We start from the raw sequence: 20,567 nt of genomic DNA, 5'->3' as shown, positions 1-20,567 counted from the left end.
TCCTTTACAAATATTAAGCCTCTTGGTAAAACTGAAAAGTAGGTAAATGCTATACTAATTATGTAGATGAGAAATCTGAGGCACAATGAAGCTTCTTGATTTGATACAAGGACATGTGGAAGACAAGTAGCCATCTCAGTATTAAAACTTGAGTCCTGACTGCCAATCCTGTGCTCTGACCACTGGGCTATCTGCTTTTTGAGAATCTAACATTTTCTAGCATTACTCCAAGGAAGGCAAATGTAATCAAATAATTGTTTTTATTTAAATCTAGTTTAATTTTGACATTTTCAAGTTGTAGTAACCGCAATGAAAATGTAAAGGAAGGGTTTTTGTTTTTTTTTAAACAAGTATGACATGATATTTTTTTTAAAATGCTCTATAAGGTGTTCAGAACAGCATCATGTATTAGAAATAAAATTTATGGTGCATGAATGAAGTAACAATTTGGGGTTTTTTTACTTGCATGGTGGTGTTATTCTTACAGATATTTAAATATATCTAACCACACAATTAACAAAAGAAGTGCATTTTGGTTGCCAATACATTTTGAATGACTTTTATTGCTGCTTAACCATAGTTTTAGCTTTAACTTTTATTCTGATTACAGTGGGATAACAATAGGTTTTTTTTCCTCAAATAGTCATGAGCAATGAGTGCTAAAACTTAAATGCTAAGAGATTGTATTTTGAATGCATATCTGCCCACTGCTGCTTCCCTCTCTCCTCCCCCTTGAAACTTCAATTAGTCATAGAGAAAGAGAATGGAGATTGACTTGAGATTCAATTTGCAAGTGCTGAAATGCAAATTCAGCAACTCTTATATCAGCTCATACTGAATTTTTCACATTTAAGTAGCTGATAAACTTGCTCAAGCTGAGAAGAGTAACTTTATTTTGTGAGAAACATGAAGCTCATTTAACTGGTTGAACCAGAAGAAATTTATTTTTACCTTTTATATTTTAGGTGACACTTTGTGTGAATCAAGATTTCCATTTACTTTAGGTTAAAGCACGTAAATATGTACTTGGTTATTAAAACATTTTGTATGTTTCCATTATAGAGGAGTTAATCCTTAGTAAATATATTTTAATAATTAATTCAAAATATCACAATCATCTTACAAAATGTAAATTTGCCATGCAAATAAAATTTTAAATTTTTAACAGTGCAATATTCTGTTATTGAGTGCTGCTGAGAGTCTTGCTAGAAGACAAGATCTTTGGCTGAGCCCATACTACTAATAAATTTAGCAAAATTCAGCTAGAGATATCTTTAATATTAACCAGAAACTGTAATTAACTTGTTCTCACCACTGATGAGAGGGCGGTGATTTTGTCATGATGACTTGTGTCATAATTTTTAGGAATTTGTTAAAATCAGAAGTCAAAGACTCTCTTACCCTCATTGTTAATTGACAGGCCTTGGAAAGGCTCCACTATAAGGCTGAAATCTTGGCCTCATTCAAGTCACTGGAAGTTTTCCCACTGACTTGAATGGGGCCAGGAGTTTGCCCCTGGTCACTCAATAGCAGTGAAAAGATGCAGTGGGCAAGATGGAGCCAAACTCCCTGAAGAGGGTCATGCCAAAAGGATAGAGAAAATTCCTTTTTCTCCTTCCAAAAAAGAACCATCATAATGATGATAGGAGGAGGGGTAACCCATATTCTTGGAATAATCTGATTTACTTGGTTAGGTAAATGATTTGGCATTCAGGCTGATAGTTTATCTATGCAGGAATCAGGCTGTTTCCTTCTCAAATAATTGAACACACTTTTAATTATCCTTTAAATATACCCCAAAATCTATTAGAATCCACAAAAGAGGATTATTAAACAAATAATAGTTGCATTTTTAACAATGGCATATTTAACAAAATATCCCAAGAAATCTTTCATTAATTATCACACTCAACAGTGCAGCAAAACACAAGATACATGAATTTACTACTTGAATGAGAAATTCCACAGATTTGCGGGCAGGGGACTGGACTCGATGACCTCTCGAGGTCCCTTCCAGTCCTAGAATCTATGAATCTATGAATAAAATGTCTAAATCAAAGAGTTGTTTCCAAACACTGTACCATAACTCTGCTTTGGGAAGTTCTATAACTTTAAACCACTGAGGAAAATCTGATGGGCTTAAACTTTGGCAAATCAAGTGTAAAAGCATGATTAGGTAGGCCAAAAAGGAATTTGAAGAGCAAATAGTGAAAGACATGAAAGCTAACAGCAGTTTTTTTTAAGTACGTCGGAAGCAAGAAGTCTGGCAAACAATCAGTGCGGGCACTGACCAGTCAAGGTGCTAAAGGAGCAATCAAGGAAGATAAGGCCACTGTGGAGATGTTAAACGAATTCTTTGTATCAGTCTTCACTCAAGAGCATGTGAGATTCGCACACCTGAGCCTTCTTTTAGGTGAACTGTCCCAGATTGAGATGTCAATAGAGGAGGTTTTGGAACAAATTGATAAATTTAAACAGTAATAACTCATCAGCCATCAGATGATATTCACCAGAGTGCTGAAGGAATTAATATGTGAAATTGCAGAACTACTAAGTTTGTATGTAATCTATCACTTTAATCAGCCTCTGCACCAAATGATGGGAGGTTAACTAATGTGACGCCGATTTTTAAGAAGGCTCCAGAAGTGATTTTGGCAATTACAGGCCAGTAAATTTAATCTCAGTATCTGGCAATGTGATTGAAACTATAGAAAAGAACCAAATGATCAAACACGTAGATGAACATGATATGTTGGGGAAGAGTCAACATAGCTTTTGTAAAGGCAAATTATGCCTCACCAATCTATTACAATTTTTGAGGGTTCAACAAACATGTGGACAAAGGTGATCTAGTGGACTTTCCAAGTGTACTTGGACTTTCAGAAAGCCTTTGAGAAGGTCCTTCACCAAACTCTCTTAAGAAAAAAAAAGCCATCATGGGATAAGAGGGAAGGTCTTCTCATAGATCAGTAACTGAAGATAGGATACAAAGGATAGGAAACAAAGGGTAGAAATCAATGATCAATTTTCACAGTTGAGAGAGGTAAATAGTGGGGTCCCCCAAGGCTCTGTACCGGGACCTGTGCGGTTCAACGTATTCATAAATGATATGAAAAAGAGTTAAACATGAGGTGGCAAAGTTTGCAGATGATACAAAATTACTCCAGATAGCCAAGTCCAAAGCAGACTGTGAAGAATTACAAAGGGATCACACAAAACTGGATGACTGAACAACAAAATGGCAGATGAAATTTAATGTTGATAAATGCAAAGTAATGCAAATTGGAAAACACAATCCAAACTATAAATACAAAATGATGGGGTCTAAATTAGCTGTTGCCACTAAAGAAAGAGACCTTGAAGTGAAAACATCTGCTCAATGTGAAGCAGCAGTCAAAAAAGCTAACAGTGTTACGAATCATAAGAACAGGGATACATAAAATGACAGAAAATATCATAATACCAGCATATAAATCCATGATACTCCTACACCTTGAATACTGCATGCAGTTCTGGTTACCCCATCTCAAAAAAGATGTATTAAAATTGGAAAAAGTATAGAGAAGGACAACAAAAATGATTAGGGATATGGAGCAGCTTACAAATAAAGATTAGAAAGACTGGGACTGCTCAGCTTGAAAAAGACAGCTTACTTTGCTTAAGAGCCTTTAGTGAGGGACCTTGTCAAAGGCTTTCTGAAAATCTAAATACACTGTATCCACTGGATCACCCATGTCCACATGCTTGTTGACCCACTGAAAAATTTTAGTAGATTGGTGAGGGATGATTTCTATTTACAAAAAGCATGTTGATTCTTCCCCAACAAATTATGTTCATATATGTGTCTGAAAGTTTTGTTGTTTACTATAATTTCACATTTGAGTTCCTTCAGACCCCTTGGGTGAATACCATCTGGACCTGGTGATTTATTACTGTTTAGTTTATCAATATGTTTCAAAACCTCCTCTAATGATGCTTCAATCTGGGACAGTTCCTCAGATTTGTCCTGTAATAAGAATGGCTCAGGTTTGGGAATCTCCCTCACATCCTCAACCATGAAGACTGATCCAAAGAATTCATTTAGTTTCTCTGCAATGGCCTTATCGTCCTTGAGTGCTCCTTTAGCATTTCGATTGTCCAGTGGCCGCACTGGTTGTTTAGCAGGATTCCTGCTCCTGATGTACTTTAAAAAAAATTTTGCTATTACTTTTTGAGTCTTTGGCTAACTGTTCTTCAGATTCTTTTTTGGCCTCCTAATTATATTTTTGCACTTAATTTGCCAGAGTTTATGCTCTTTTCTCTTTTCTGCACTAGGGTTTAACTTCCACATTTTAAAGGATGCCTTTTTGCCTCTCATTGCTTCTTTTACTCTGTTGTTTAGCCACAGTGGCTCTTTTGGGGTTCTCTATGTTTTTTAATTTGGGGTATACATTTGAGCCTCTATTATATCATCTTTAAAAAGTTTCCATGAAGCATGCAGGGATTTTACTTTTGGTGCTATACTTTTTAATTTCTGTTTAACTAACCTCCTCATTTTTGTGTAGTTCCCCTTTCTGAAATTAAATGCTACAGTGTTGGGCTGCTGTGGTGTTTTTCCCGCCACAGGGATGTTAAATTTAATTATATTATGGTCACGATATATTATGGCACCCCAGCTATATTCACCTCTTGGACCTGATCCTGTGCTCCACTTAGGACTAAATCAAGAATTGCCTCTCCTCTGGTGCGTTCCAGAACTAGCTTTTCCAAGAAGCAGTCATTTAAGGTGTCAAGAAGCTTTATCTCTGCATCCTGTCCTGATGTGACAATGTACCCAGTCAATATGGGGATAGTTGAAATCCCCCATTATTATTATTATTATTATTTATTTTTTAACAGCCTCTCTAATCTCCCAGAGCATTTCACAGTCACTATCACCATGCTGGTCAGGTGGTTGGTAGTATATCCCTATTGCTATATTCTTATTATTCGAGCATGGAATTACTATCCATGGAGATTCTATGGTGCTGGTGCAGTTTGGTTCAGTTAAGATTTTTACTTCATTTGATTCTACGCTTTTTCACATATAATGCCACTCCCCCACCAGCACAACCTGTTCTGTCCTTCCAATATATTTTGTACCCTGGTATTACTGTGTCCCATTGATTATCCTCATTCCACCAAGTTTCTGTGATGCCTATTATATCAATATCCTCATTTAGTATGAGGCACTCTAGTTCACCCATCTTATTATTTAAACGTCTAGCATTGGTATAGAAGCACTTTAAAAACTTCTCACTTTTTAGCTGTCTCCCATTACGTGATGTAATTGAATGAGACTTTTTTTTTCATTTGACTGTTTCTCATCAGATCCTACCTGTATTTTATCATCTTCCATATTCTTCTCCTTAGTAGGACATAGAGAATCTCCATTAATAGATCTTCCCCTAAGGGATGTCTCTGTCCGAACCATGTGCTCCTCCGCACCTGTTGGCTTTTCCCTAGCCCTTTAAAAACTGCTCTATGACCTTTTTAATTTTAAGTGCCAGCAATCTGGTTCTATTTTGATTTAGGTGGAGCTCATCCTTCCTGTATAGGCACCCCGGTCCCAAAAGTTTCCCCAGTTCCTAATAAATCGAAACCCCTCCTCCCTACACATTGTTTCATCCACCCATTGAGACCCTGCAGTTCTGCCTGTCTAACTGGCCCTGTGCATGGAACTGAGAGCATTTCAGAGAATGCTACTACAGAGGTCCTGAACTTCAATCTCTTACCTAGCAGCCAAATTTGGCCTCCAGGACCTCTCTCCTATCTTTCCCAATGGCACTGGTACCTACATGTACCACGACCACCGACTCCTCCCCAGCATTACACGTAAGTCTATCTAGATGTCTTGAGAGATTTGCAACCTTCACACCAGGCAGGCAAGTCACCATGCGTTTCTCCCGGTCGTTGCAAACCTAGCTATCTATGTTTCTAATGATTTAATTGCCCATTACTAATATCCATCTCTTCCTAATAACTGGAGTTCCCTCTCCTGAAGAGGTATCCTCAGTGCAAGAGGATACCACAACATCATCTGGAAGGAGAGTCCCAATTATATGATTGTTTCCCTCTGGTCCAGTTGGATGTTCTCCTTCCCTGAGGCTTTCATCCTCCTCAACAGCACAGAGGCTGTTAAACCGGGGGCGGGACCGTTCTACTGTGTCCCGTAAAGTCTCATCTATGTATTTCTCTGTCTCCCTTAGCTCCACCAGCTCAGCCACCCTGGTCTCCAAAGCCCGTACCTGGTCTCTGAGGGCCAGGAGCTCCTTGCACCAAATGCACACATATGTCACCTGCCCATAGGGCAGGTAATCATACATGCTGCATTGGGTGCAATAAACTGGGTAGCCCCCACTCTGTTGCATTCCTGCATTCTCTTTTTACTCCTGCAGCTGGTTCCCTTGTTTTGTTTTTATCAGAGGGTGTTTTTTGGCTTAAGTTTAAAGAAGTTTAAGGAATGCTAAGTGTATATAGCCTCTCTCTCCCCCTCTCTCCCCTCCCGCCCCCCCACCTCCCCCCGGCTGTAAACTCTCTTGCAAAACTCCCGTTATCTGCACCTGTTTGCTAGGACATGGGAACTGAACTATCCTTTCATACTTAATGGTGTTTCCTTCTTGCCAGTATCTAGGCACGTTGGCAGGGTAGCGTGGCAGATTGCACTGCTTCTGCAAGTATTGTACCAATTCTGTGGATTAGCACAGGACTTCAGGTTTTCAAATCTGTTAGTGGAGCACCTTTCATTAGCATGGAATTCGTTTAAAATATTTAAGAAAAAAAGAAAAAAGAAGCAAAAAATGAATAAGACACTGCCCTGTGGCTTACATGCTCAGTAATCTTGTGAGTGCTTAGAAGTTCTGTAATGTTTTCTTTTCATGTAGGTATTAAAAATTTCAAGCATATAAAGGCATCAAAATCACATCATTTGACACTAGAAATATTAAAAACTTTTGATTGTTCTCTTTCTAGTTAAATAACATACTAAAATATCATCACTTGGTTTCCGTTTCCACCTGTAGACGCTTTGACAGAGCTGTGAAGAAGTGGCAGTGTTTCCACCATGACATGAAGAATTTTAGTCAGTGGCTAACTGACACAGAACAGAATTTGTCTAGAGCACAAACAGGTACCAGGGACCCGGATCAAGCCAAAATAAAGCAGTACCTCAAGGTAGGTTTTGACTGACCAATTCCTGACCCATTCCTTTATAGTTCAATTGTATATAGTGTTGATTGCTGAGTGGTATTTTTATATGATGTTTTCAAATGTTTTCTTGTTCAACCTTTTTCTCTAACAAATATTATTTTTTCTGAGATATTCGCTGAAAATGCATTTAAAAATAAAATTAACGTTAGAATAAGGTGCAACCAGGTAACACTTCTGTAGTTAATGGTTTGGTCTGTCTTTACTTAGTTCAGGCACACAATGCCCATTCATTTCCATGTGGTTTGTATGTTCAGCGGAAGAAGAGAATAATGCTCTGGGAGATAAACTTTGCTTATGGGAGATGCTTTATTACCATGCTTTGTAGGAGAAACTTGATTCATGAGCAAGTCATGAAAGAGAGGTTCCATTAACCTTGTGTGGGTCCTTAACCTGTGTTGCCTGTGCCATCCTCTTTCATTTTGTAATCAAAAGAACATCCAAGATGTTTTTTTGTAAACTGCATCATGACAAAATTGCCATTCAGTTTTCATATGCCATTTCCAATTTGTACACTCTTCTATTCTTCTTAGTGGATGCATAATATGCCTCGTGCCACGTGACCAGGATTCATCACTAAATTTGGTCTGCTGGTTGGATCATTAGCTTTCCTGGGCCAGGCCCAGTACTGACGCTGAACGCTGATCCATGCCCTAGGTTCATAAGCAAAAAAATAATTATTAGTTTATTGATAGCTGACTTCATTCTCATTTTGTATGACTCAAAATGATAGTGTGTATGTGTGGATATAGATATAGATATAAATAGATAGATAGTATTAATTCCATACCAGTGATTTTCAAGTTGATTAGTTCATTTGGATAAAATGGTTTGTCTAACAATGACACTTTGGATACGTGTAATAAATTAATTCCCAAGCACAAGAAAAATCTTCTGCTTTCAGTGTTACATTAACAAGCACCTATACTGCAATGGAGATAAGAACCATCCGGTAGAGAAAGTGTAGGCTGTTTAATGTCATGTGTTTTTATTTTTTGTTTTTGATTTTTTTTTAATTCAAGAAGGCACTGATCTAAAATGAGCCAGGAATGAGGGAAGAAATTCCCATTATAGGAGACACTCAAAAACAATGATGCATATGGAAAATCTTACTCTTTTCAAATTCTCTAAATGCCCTGGTGTGTTGTCTTTGTGAACTAGAATACTTGGGTTTTCATTAATCTTCAGTTTTAACATATTTGATTATTTCCTTTTAAGTATGTAAAATAGTGAGTTAATTATTTAAGATTTATTAAGTCATCTCGAGGTTGAAGAATTGGATTAACCTACAAGATAGACCAGCGAGAAATAGCTTTCCCATTTAGTAATCTATCTTTTCCTAACGAGAAGGAACCACATAATAGATTTCGATGTCTGTAATTAAGTACTACAGATATCTTTTAGGAGTGATCATTGACATTGACTAGTTCCCAGCACCACAATGCTGTGTAGTGCCAAATACAAAGGGAAATAAAAATAGCTCACAAAGATAATTAGATATGCATAATATATTAATATTGCACAAAATCAATATTTTTAAAAATACACACAAGATTTTTCAAATGAAAAGATGCATAATATATAGCACATTTTAAAATAGTTATTTCATTAAGTAAAAATCTGACTACTACGTCCTCTTTTATAGCAGCCTTTCCCCGTAACCAAACTCAAACCAGAATTCACCTTAAACGAAGAACAAGGTTATGTGGTGAATGAGTGAATAGAAAAAGGATTGTGTATAATGAATGAGGCAATGTTAAGAAGATAAACTGGAACCCACAAAGACCTTTATATCATTCAGTAAAGATGTCCCCTTCATTGTGCACCATACAACTTGCACACTGAATGAGGCAGAGGTCCTGCAGAAAATATAGTATATGATCATGTAATCAAAGATGCATCATAATGCATATCCAAAAGGGAGCAGACTTTAGGCTATGTAGGCAGTTGTTACTTCCAGATGGTCCAGTGCTCCCCCTTTGTGAGCTTAAACATATTTTAGTTATTTATTTATGTACCACATATGTAGAGGACATATCCGTGTAGAAAAGAGCAGAACTATATAATAAATTTGTTTGTGCCCTTTTGCCTGCCTTGCGACTCGCTGGCCACTAATTCTCCCAGGACATATTCCAGCCCTTTGAACAGCATCAAACAAGGTAATTTAAAGTAAAATCAATCTGTGGAAGAAATGGTTCTTCCTCTTCTTTCTCCCCTCATGCCACTCCTAAAAGAAAATTAGCCCTGACTCATGCTCAGAGACAGACAAGATACATTTCTGGTCTAGTGACATAAAAATCTCATGGCATTAAGTTTGGGCACTGCTTATTCCTGCAAGGCTAGAAACATGAGCTTTATGCCGTTAGGGAGGGGAGATTACCAGTGGGACAAAGAACACCTTCCCTAGTCATGAAAGGGCCTGAGATAATTGCCATTAAAGTCATGACATTTTGATGCCTCCAAAAGTTATTTTTGGTAATTTTTCAGAAGAGTTTTATATTTATTCACTTTAGTATTTCTCTCTTTCTGAGCCCTGCACATTTGGACTCTAAGGACCAGATCCTTTTCTGTTATAAATACACATACAGCAGTTCCCCTGGACTCAATATTTGTTCGCTTAATATCTGGCCCTTAATAGTGACAAAATCACCTGGATTTAAAGGTAGTGCTATAAGAAATAATCTCTCTTTTTTAAAGCTCTCCAAAACATTCTTTAAAATGGTTTCTTTAACATATCTGTTTTGTGTGCAAAACACATGTTGGGGAGGAGTGATGTAAAGGTTTTAGGAGCATGAGTTTGAGATGATCTGCAAAACCATCGTGTGCTCCACATATAAACAAGTACACACTTGTCAAATGGGCCATGCAACAGATATAAGAATCAGCTCATACAGCTCCTCTCTGCAAGTAATACTCCTGTGTTTATGACTGACTTAGGTCTAACCTCCTTCTCATCTAACTATCATCCATTTTTGTTCGTGAACATCCAGAACCTATGCATTTCTGTCTGCCCTATGGTTTTTAAAGCTACTGTCATTCAACACTAAATTGTGGTGAGAGGAAGATAGAGCTAGAGCCTTTTGAGGGCCTTAAAACAATTATTTAAAATGTTAGTTTGAGTGACAAAAGGCAATCTGGCAGTTAGGATTTATATGCAGAAGAAAAATTAGTCTGAAGAAATAGCTCTATTATTTAATTAATTGGTTCTTCGTCACTTTGTTGGCCATGTGCCGATGCTTCACCAACAGCATATGTGGATGGTGCAAGGCAAGGGGAAATACTATTTTTATAAGACTGTTGTTTCGAAGGTATTAGCAGGCACTTGTGAAGCTGACAGAAGAGATGATAATCTCCATTAGGTTAAGCAGTTAAAAGTTCTGAACATTCTGACTCTTACTAGATTAGCATCTTGGTGTTTTTGTTGTCATTCTTTATGAAATCACATTGCTTAGTGAGGCATTTTCAAAATTAACAGGATTTTCTTGAAAAGGCTTTCATGAGCAGACGTATGACCTGGTGTTCAGAGGAAGATATTGTCTTTGATGCAAGCTGTATAAAATGTGAAGAAGTGTGTTACTAAAAATATGAACTACTTTAAAATTTCTGTATTTAATATATTAATAAATACAGTGAGTCAAATGTTAATATACAATAACATAAGTCAACTGCATAATTATGGGAGGTGATGCAGTAGTGTTGACATGAGTCAGTAGGTAATTGCATTATTTCTGGTGAATTTACTGTTTGTGTTGATTTTGCTACATACTGTAGTGTTATTATACAGCAATTATGCACAGAAGATATGACACTAGTTATGCAAAACCTATTAATATGATTCTTTTATGTCATGAAATAGTCTTATTCTATCCATTGTTAAAGGACTGCTTGGGAACTCAGATGTCAAATTTAACTTCTGTTGTATGACTTCTAAATCTGAGCATAATTTTATCTTTTCAGTTGTTAATGACAGAACTAGGAGTTCTGAAAGATCATTTGTGTACACTGTCTAAAATTTGACAAGGACTTTGAGGCAGGCTGGGGAAACAAAAGCTATGTGCCAGTCATATAGAGGAGAATAAATCTACAAATTACATTTGAAGAGGGGGAAAATCAGACAGCAGATGAATATATGGTGAGGGAAAGAATTTGGAGTCATAATGCATCAGTTTTTGTGTGTTTAAATCATGTATGTATACAGTCATAGAAGAAGGCTTATCTGACATTTACAGGAAAAAATTTTTGCCAAGATTTTCAAAACTAGAGTCTCTAAAATGTAGGTTCGAAATCCATGTTTGGGAAGTTAAATAAGTGATCATTCCCTTTTCGTAAGGAAGCTGCTACTGACTTCAGGTTGGAGCTGTGGAGCATTCAGCACTTCTGAAAATTTGGCCACTTATTGAGGTGCCCAAATGTAGATTTAAGAGCCTAACTTTTAGTTTTGAAAATTTAGGCTTTCATTTTTTGTATTAATACTTTTCTGGATTTAGTTGTTATAAAGATTTACATTTTATTTTGAGCCTGAAGTTTGAAAGCAAACTTTTTGTGTACTTGATATGCATTAGTTCTGATTGGTTAGTAATGGATACCTCTGTCGAATTGAAACGGGGGATAGTTTTAAATTGTTGGAAGCCAAATAATTTTATTTTAAAAATTTCGAACAATATTTAGTTTAGAGAAAACACAAATGGTAGGCCAGTTCTTACTAGTAGTTTCTCTTACTGCCAACTCAGTGGTGTGTCTCCCACTATTTAATCAAAAGGATTCTTTAACATATCTTAGGGGACACCATGATCAAGACCAAGCAAAATAATCAAAATTATTAACCACGGCTATCTGCTTATTAAAGAAAGGAAAAAAAGAAAAAATTAAACAAAACAATGCATATGATCGAGTACAAGTTATAAGCTGGTTACTTCTGTTACAATCCCTTTTACATGCCTTTTTGTGGAGAGCTTTTAACAGATATTATACACTTGAGAGTACAAGAGACTTTGGTGTGTCAATTTTCTCTTGGTAAGTTAAGACCAACCTATTTTTTAAGACAGGCCAATTACAAATAGTAAGAATTCTAAATCCAGTTGAATCACACTATTTCTCTGATTACCAATGTTTAGCCCCTGTTTCTTCTCCAGGAATATATGGTCTAACCATTTGGTAATCAACAGAGAAACAGTAAGTAATTTAAGTTACAACAGCATTTCAATAGTCCAATAAAATCATTACAAGAGTTTTAAACCCAATCACTTGGCAGTGTCTTAGTTAACTTCCTCTCACCAATCCATGTTGAAGTCTTGGGGAGGTTTTCCTTGGGGTGGTTTCTTCTTGGGTTTTTTTGTTCTTTCTTATCTGTCTGTAGCAGCTTGTTTCTGGAGTGCTGTGTTTGAGTAGGATAGCAGAAGGTGCATGTGAGGGTTCTCAATTCAGTGTTTTTATACCTTTCTCCATCTTATTTTCATGAAATTATAAGAAAACGTTGCTCTTGGTGCTTGTTTAGATTCAAGTTGCTTGCTGTGACCCTTTCATTGGCTTCATGCCTTGGCAAAGTTGACACTTTCAACTCCTGAATATGCCGTCTGTTTAAAGAAAATGTACATTTCTTTAATTGCCTTTGTTCTTCTTGTGTCAGGAAAGCATCAGATAACTTTCAAAGCTAGTTTTAATTCTTTTTATTCAGTCCATTCTTTAAGATAGTCTTTCAATTTATTTTGACAGGAAATGAAATTCTGTTTTCAAAAAAATCCACACGAGTTTCTAGTTCTCAAAATAGTCTTTTAAAATTAAATAACTTTTAGAAAGCCTTCATCTTCAGTCAATTCTACATGACAATTTTTGGAACAATGACTTTCTTGTCTTCCTGAGATGCGTAAGGATTTGCTTGTATATTGCCAGTAATAAATTCCCCACTAATATAAATAGTCTGTACTTAAATGACTTCTTACTCTAGTTTAACAAGGTCATTAGAGTCCATGATGGTACATAAAGTATTTTACCACTTACATAGCAATTTCCTTAGGAGTTATATTAGGAGTTTTGCATTTAGCTAACATATTTGCAAACATGCGTTTCAAAAGGTGTTTGCCATTACAATATTTAAGAAATAAACAAAAGTTTAAAACTTCTCCAACTATGAATATTTTTCTCGAGAACTTTTATAAGAGTACAAGCATGTTTTCTTGCCAGAGGATGGGGTTGGTAGAACCCACTTTTCACAGATTTGTTGCCCTGATAACTCACCATACATTCCATTCACAGTCAGGTTTCTACCTAAAAAAATAATGCTTACATTGTTTGTCTGCTTGATGTTTCCTTGTCCTTGGGAGATAGAAGCAGAAACCTTCTGGAGTTTCTTTGATTAGCTTTAATGTTTTGTAACATAACTAGCTAAACATATATATTGTTATACAGTATTTCCAAATATCCTGGCTATAACACTCTTGTAGCTATATCTTAATATTCAGTAAAGTGCAAACATGTTTGTAACAAATTCTTTTCTAAGTTATAATAATTTTATTAATCTCATTTTTATATCAGTGTAGAGGTCTGCCCCCCAAACCTCCAACTGAATAGCAAGGTGATATTAGTTAATTTTAGTTACATTTTTCTTCTCTATAATTTATGTTTGCGGTAAATGTTTGCATTATATGTGTTTTAATTATGCATCCAGAAATGGGGGGAGGGGGAGAAAAACCCTAAAAGTAAATCTCTAAGGCACATTGTTACAATGTGCATATATGTAACTTCATATATTAAGTTAATTGGGAAACATCATACAGATCACAAAATCCTCACAGAACTGTGTTTTGTCAACTATTCAGTGTCTAGCAGGAGGGAAAAAAAACTAATGCTACATCACAGTAGTGGAACATAATGCCTTAATAACTGTACTTGATTAAAGTTGCACCTAAAGGAAAAGGCACAGAAGGATCAGAGAGCTGACTACAGAAATCATTCCACTAAACAATATCCTTTGCTAAGTTCCTAACATTTGCTTCATTTCAAGAAAAGCTCTGAGTTTATGAAGTTATTGAGCTTGGGCGTGATGATTCATTTAGTACTTGGCATCTTTGTATCCTCAATGTTAGTTTTAGCGGGGGCGGGGGAGGGGAGGAAAAAGTAGGAAAGGGGGAATAATCCAGGAGGAGCACAGAATTATCCTAGGATGGTGGTGTAGTCAGTTTTATGTTCCACTGAAAATACATATTTATTTTATTTTTACAACTCAGATAATACATAAGTGCAAGAGAACTGTAACCTCTAAATATAGACTTTCTGGGTTCTTAACAGTAATTGATCAATTGTTTTTTCTAACAAAAGTGCACAGTTGTTTAATATGTGTGCTTTGATCTGTTACCTATTTTTACCGTTGACTTTAAATAGTTTAATAAATGTAAAATGTTACATAGAATGATATTGGTAAAATATTTGTTTTGGTTTGCATTTGAGATATAAAATTTACAGGATGTTCATGAGTTTGCTCCGATTGCTAGTCTTTGTAAAACATGACTACCTGTTATGACCATGTACTTTGCTTCTGGCTAGATCCTTGGTTCATGCCTCAAGTATCTGTCCGTCTACTAGGCTCCCAGGCTACCCGCAACCTTTAACTCTCTTAAATTCATACATATTCATATCTACTTCCAAAGGCTGCTGCCTGATTAAACTTATGTGCACAAGCACTGTAATCGTTAACAGCAATAATACTAATAATAGTAGCAATATCCTAATTCCTAGCTATGTTTGGCATATGTCAGAGTCTGCATGTAGCAGACTTACATATGGTCATTGCTATTAATAACATGCATCTCTCATAGTACGAGAGAAATTTGGATGTGAATAATTCCTCCTCCTGAACAGCCATGTGGCCCATGCAAAAAACAACTGAACCATTTATTTAGACTAAATGTAAAAACAATACCCACAGTGGGAACAATGAAACATACAAATCAGCAGCTACTGACACAGGAAGAGTGCCTTATGCAAAGCTGTTAAATAAAGGAAAATGTAGTTAAACTGTCTACTATAACTTTAGATGAATGATATTGTTCCCATAGAATGGTCTAGATTATATTTATAAGTGCAGCTCTGCATAGGGGTGGTATGGAGCTGTTTTGACCCTCGGGGGAATTCAGGGTGTGCGCCCATTTTTCGGAGTGGGTAGGGGGATTAAATTGGATCATACATTTGAATGGTGCTGACTACTGACCCAGTGCACCAGATCAGCTCTCTGGGTCACTCTGTGTCCCTGTCCCCTGGGGGGCAGTTAATTCTCTAACTTGGGCTTGGGGGCAGCAGTTTGAGTTTTCTTGAGCATGGAGGTTGTTGTTGCCCCTGGCCCTTGCGTAGGCTGTGCAAAAGGAAAGTGTGTGTATCTGTGTCTGGGTGAGTGGGAGGCTCTTTGCATTCTGCCTCCCATTCTTACTGCCCCTCGTGCCTGCACAAGAATAACCTGGCCCTTCAGAAGAAATATATTTATGGAACCAAAAAATACCCTCTTAATACATTCAAACTTAATTCTAAGGGTATGTCTACACTGCAACAAAACATCCATAGCTGGCCTGTGTCAGCTGGCTCGATCTCGCAGGGCTTGGTCTGTGGGGCTATACAAATGTACTGTAGATCCTCAGTCTGCAGCCCAACCTCTGGGACCCTCCTCATTGTGGGGTCTCAGGGCTTGGGCTCCAGCCCGAGCCTAAACGTCTACACTGGAATTTTATAGCCCCGCAGACTGAGCTGCATGAGATTGAGCCAGCTGGCACAGGCCAACAGCAGCATGTTATCGCAGTGTAGACATGCCCTTAGTGTTCATGATCTCTGTACATACAAACATAGCTATGCCCTTGTTTATCCATTTAATAAATAACATTTTATGAGACAGGCTTTCACAACCCCACCCCCACAACCATTCTGGTGCATTTAGCAGGAGAAAAATAAGTCAGCAAGCAAATTTGTGCTGGCTGCACACAAGTCATCCAAAGTCCTGTCTTTGTTAAGTCTAATTTTAATTTCATAAATCTATTTCTAATGAAGCAAACACTTCTGAGGCCACACCAGATGCAATGTCCATAATTATATATTGTTGAGCTGTTAGTCTCTGGCAGTGGATCATCAGGGTGTGCAGCAAATGTTATATTTATAGATGTTCTCTTTATTTTTTTTAAGTCACTGAAAAATGTTAAGTCAGTAAGTACTTCTATTCATTATAGCCAGCCTTTTGAATGTGCTATGGGCACAGAATTTGCCTCTAAGCCATTGAATGTGTCTCTTGCATGGGCACTGTGGAATTGTTGTCATCAAGATTGTAGGGTGCCTATCCAAACTTCCAGTGTTTGAGGTTGACTTCTCTAGACCACCTCCCTGCATGGCTGTAATCACATAAATTTGAACTTTAAATTTTGCTTTGGAGAAGCTGAAGCAAGAAAGAAATGAAAGTAGAAAACCTGGAGTTGCAGTACTGAAAGGTATGGTCATGCTTGCTAAAGTCTAAGTTGGAACATATAGATGTTTTAATAACCATTAATTTAAAACAGCAAAGAGTCCTGTGGTACCTTATAGACGTATTGGAGCGTGAGCCTTCGATGAAGTGGGTATTCACCCACGAAGGCTCATGCTCCAATACGTCTGTTAGTCTATAAAGTGCCACAGGACTCTTTGCTGCTTTTACAGATCCAGACTAACACGGCTACCCCCCTGATAATTTAAAACAGTTATTTTTGGCCCTGGAGTCCAAGAATCAAGAGGAAAACTCAAGTTCAGGTGATTGAGGCTCTTATTGCAGATGCCACCAACACACACAAAAGGATATGTTTCATCACACAGTTTAAAAAAAAAATTCCAGTTTCTAATGTTAGTAAAAAAAGGTTTAGATCCTACAGTTAAAGTGGAGTTCACATTTTAAGATTTATCTCCTGCTTCAGCCCATAATAGAGGATGTGTCAATAATCTCCACTTCTCTAGTCTAGAGTGTCATGTTGGTTAATTGTGGCTGATGGGTAATATTTTAAGAAGTTTATACTGACACAGCATAAATTTGATGGAATCTCATTTAAGACCAGATAGAAGGGGCTGGGCGAGAGGGGAAAGGTCAATGGAAACTTGAAGAAACAAAGAAGCAATATTACGCTGTAACTGATATAAAAAGATGTAGAATAGACTCCAGTGAAAACCCATTTTAGCACATTTATCCGGAGATGCATACTTAGAATGTTCATAGGGCTTACTATAATAATTGCTAAATATCTAGTGTTTCATAAAAGAAATTAAGTACATGGCTTATGTTATTAATAATGGGAGTTCACCATTAAACTCCACGGGCTTCGTACTGAAAATTGACTGCTTCATTCCTCAATATTTTTTGTTAAATAAATGAGTTTTGACTTGCAACATTTGACATCCTAGAGTTGCTAGCAATGCAATTTGTAATATTGATAGACAGTGAAGGGGTCCCTGAAGTTCAGTTGTGCATTAGGCAATATTCTCAGTACAAAAAATGATTGTGCTCTTTTCTGAAAGGAAAGGGAAGTATAAACATCCTCCCCTACTATAATAAACAACAAAACGTTCTTAAAATGTCAGAGGGAAAAGTGGTTACTTAAGAATATGTTAATAGACTTTAAGCAGGAAAGAAGAAATTTCTATTACCCATTACCAAACAGCAGAGTCGAAAATGGATGCTCTACTAGGTGTAAGTTATGGGAAGAAGTGGTCAAAGACCGAGTACATATTTTATGTTGGATACCTGGAAACAGCTGTGTGTGTGTGTGTACCTACGTGTGTGCATGTACACAGAGACAATGGTGTTCAGTGTAACCTTCTGTTTTGATAGGGTTTTGGTTTTCTTTCTTAAATGTACATGCTACTGTGTGTTTCTGATGAAAAAAGAAGCTTGAAAAATGTGGCTTGCACCTGGAATGGAAGATGCTAAGGTTTGCGATGTACCGTAGTCCCTTTGGGAGTTCATTCCACAGTTTCTGACCCAGCCCCCGGGAAAGCTCTGTCGCCTGCACAGATTAATTTAACCCTTGTGGATAGAGAGTTTTATTATGCTTTAGGAGCAGAGTTGTTAAGTGAGGTCTTCATCTAGGACCTTTAGATGATCTTGTACTTACGCTAGCCCTGGGCTGTTGATCACCCTGAAGATAAAGGCCAATACTCTGAACTTGGCTCAATATTGGTAAGGGCAGGAACTTCCCCTCGACTGATGAGGAAAGGTAGTCATGATTCACACTAAAATAGTTATTGATTTCGTCTTATGATAAGAAGCAATATTTAGAATCCTATACTTTTATATTATAATTTATAAATTTCTAAGAGTAATATAATTTGGAGTAAAAATTATGAATTTATATATAATACTATAGAATAGTAAAATATTTCTGAATAGCGGTGGAGATAATAGGGCTGCTGCTAATGGCAGTGGTGAAATATCAAAATAGTTCTTAACCTGAATTTATAGTAAAAAGCCATTTTCATGACACGTCAGGCCAAAAGTGTTATTTCATTATTATATGAGTTGTTTAATTCTGCTCCATTACACCCAGATCTGCATTACTCTTCATTCCTAATTTACTGTAGCCTATTAAAAGTTTTTTTAGGTAATTTGTTGTTACTGCTACTAAGACATTAAAGTGCCTTGAGGCTATGAAAAATAATAAATTTAATGTCGCCAAGCCTTGCCACCAGTAGATCACAATTGATAGCTTGTACTTAGATTGTACTGTAAATCTTGGTGGTGTTTATTCTGAGAAACAATTTCTATCTTCATAGTAATTTAAAATGATGCATTTTTCAAACATTTCATTATTAAACTTTTTTCAAATGACTATTTGCAGACATAGATGTGTAGTTTGAACTCTCCAAATTGATATAATTTTTGTAAGAACATTATACAGGATGTGAATGAATAAACATATTTCCCTGTACTTCTCTCCTTTGAGAAAACAAAAGCCTTGAAACTGAGCAGTCTGAACACCAGGGACCTGATTCTCCACAGCCTTACACATTACACCTTTTCTCAAAGCAGAGAAGTCAGTGCTTAAATTGTAATGAAAGTGGTGCTCAAGCAATTTTTTTATTTTCATTTCTGACGTGGCAAGCCCAGAGGTGCCAGGGCTATGAACAGTGAAGCCTAGAGGTGCCAGGGCTCAGCACTGGCACACCCTAGCACAAATTACACACTGGGAGAAGTGTTCCAATTCCTACCTGTGCAGAGTAGTTCCCTATTGCTACCAAATCGGAATGGTAGTGTTCTATACATCCACTTTACACCCATTTTGCATACAGGCACAAGATACAAGGGACTGGAGAATCTGACCCCTTAGCACTGAATTTAGCCCTGTTTTAGGCTTGGTTTTAAATGGTCACAGCCTGTAACGTATGTTGGCCGATTCACTTCTGGATGTACACAATTGTCTTCAGCCTGGGCAAATTGACTTACATATTGACTACTGTCAATATGGATGAAATTGAGATCCTTGAGTGACTACTTGAGAGTTGGATGTTTGGTTCCTCTGACAAAGAAAACATTCATCTGATTTGCTTCTAGCTAAATCTATTTCCTCTAATTTGTCAGGACAGTCATACAGTGCTGATTGCTGTGCATGTCGTCCATAGGCATACGTGTTGGGTCTAAAGGTGACACCTGTACTGCAAGGTTTATAGACCTTAAGTGAAGCACCTTAATGTAGGCTCAGCACCGAAATCCTGCTGATTCCTCTGAAATGGATGGTCAGGCATCCAATTAGTAACTCATTTATTGTAAACCACCAGAAAAATATTATTGTCTTGGAAAGCAAAGTTTCTGATAACCAAGGGTCACATAAACAGGCTTTTTTGTGCTCCATTTCACTGGTCATTATATTTTTCATTTAATAATATCTTCATATATATATATGTGTGTGTGTGTGTGTATACACACACACACACACACACACCCATACCCCGGTATAACGCGACCCGATATAAGACGAATTCGGATATAACACGCTAAAGCAGTGCTCCGGTGGGCGGGGTTGCACGCTCCGGCAGATCAAAGCAAGTTCAATATAACGCGGTTTCACCTATAACGCGGTAAGATTTTTTGGCTCCTGAGGACAGCGTTATATCGGGGTAGAGGTGTATATATACACAAAAGAACGCCTTTCCCAGAGGATCCTAAAACATTTCACATCTACATCCAGTACATATAATACTTCTGAAGTACTGTCACCTCTTGGCCAGCAGCCATACAGACATGCAGTGCAAAGTGTGCAATATAACAGAGAAAGGAAGGTACAGTTGGCTAAGGGACAGGGCTGGCTCCAGGCACCAGCGTAGCAAGCTGGTGCTTGGGCCGGCATATGGAAGAG

At 37.2% G+C, this 20,567-nt stretch overlaps 1 protein-coding gene across 1 annotated transcript in view; it reads left to right on the top strand.

The window, feature by feature from the left end:
• The window catches only part of LOC112112035 (dystrophin), a 1,981,667-nt gene that overhangs the window by 1,033,130 nt on the left and 927,970 nt on the right, over window positions 1-20,567 (top strand). Inside the window, exon 44 of the mRNA XM_026649948.1 lies at window positions 7,041-7,191. Coding sequence (XP_026505733.1) covers window positions 7,041-7,191 — 151 coding nt within the window. The remainder of the gene's footprint in view (window positions 1-7,040; window positions 7,192-20,567) is intronic.

Source organism: Terrapene carolina, unplaced genomic scaffold (genome assembly GCF_002925995.2).
Source record: "Terrapene carolina triunguis isolate 2854851 unplaced genomic scaffold, T_m_triunguis-2.0 Scaffold23, whole genome shotgun sequence".
Taxonomy (NCBI): domain Eukaryota; kingdom Metazoa; phylum Chordata; order Testudines; family Emydidae; genus Terrapene; species Terrapene triunguis.
The sequence above is the reverse complement of the archived record's forward strand: the minus strand, read 5'-3'. Positions and strand labels throughout refer to the sequence as shown.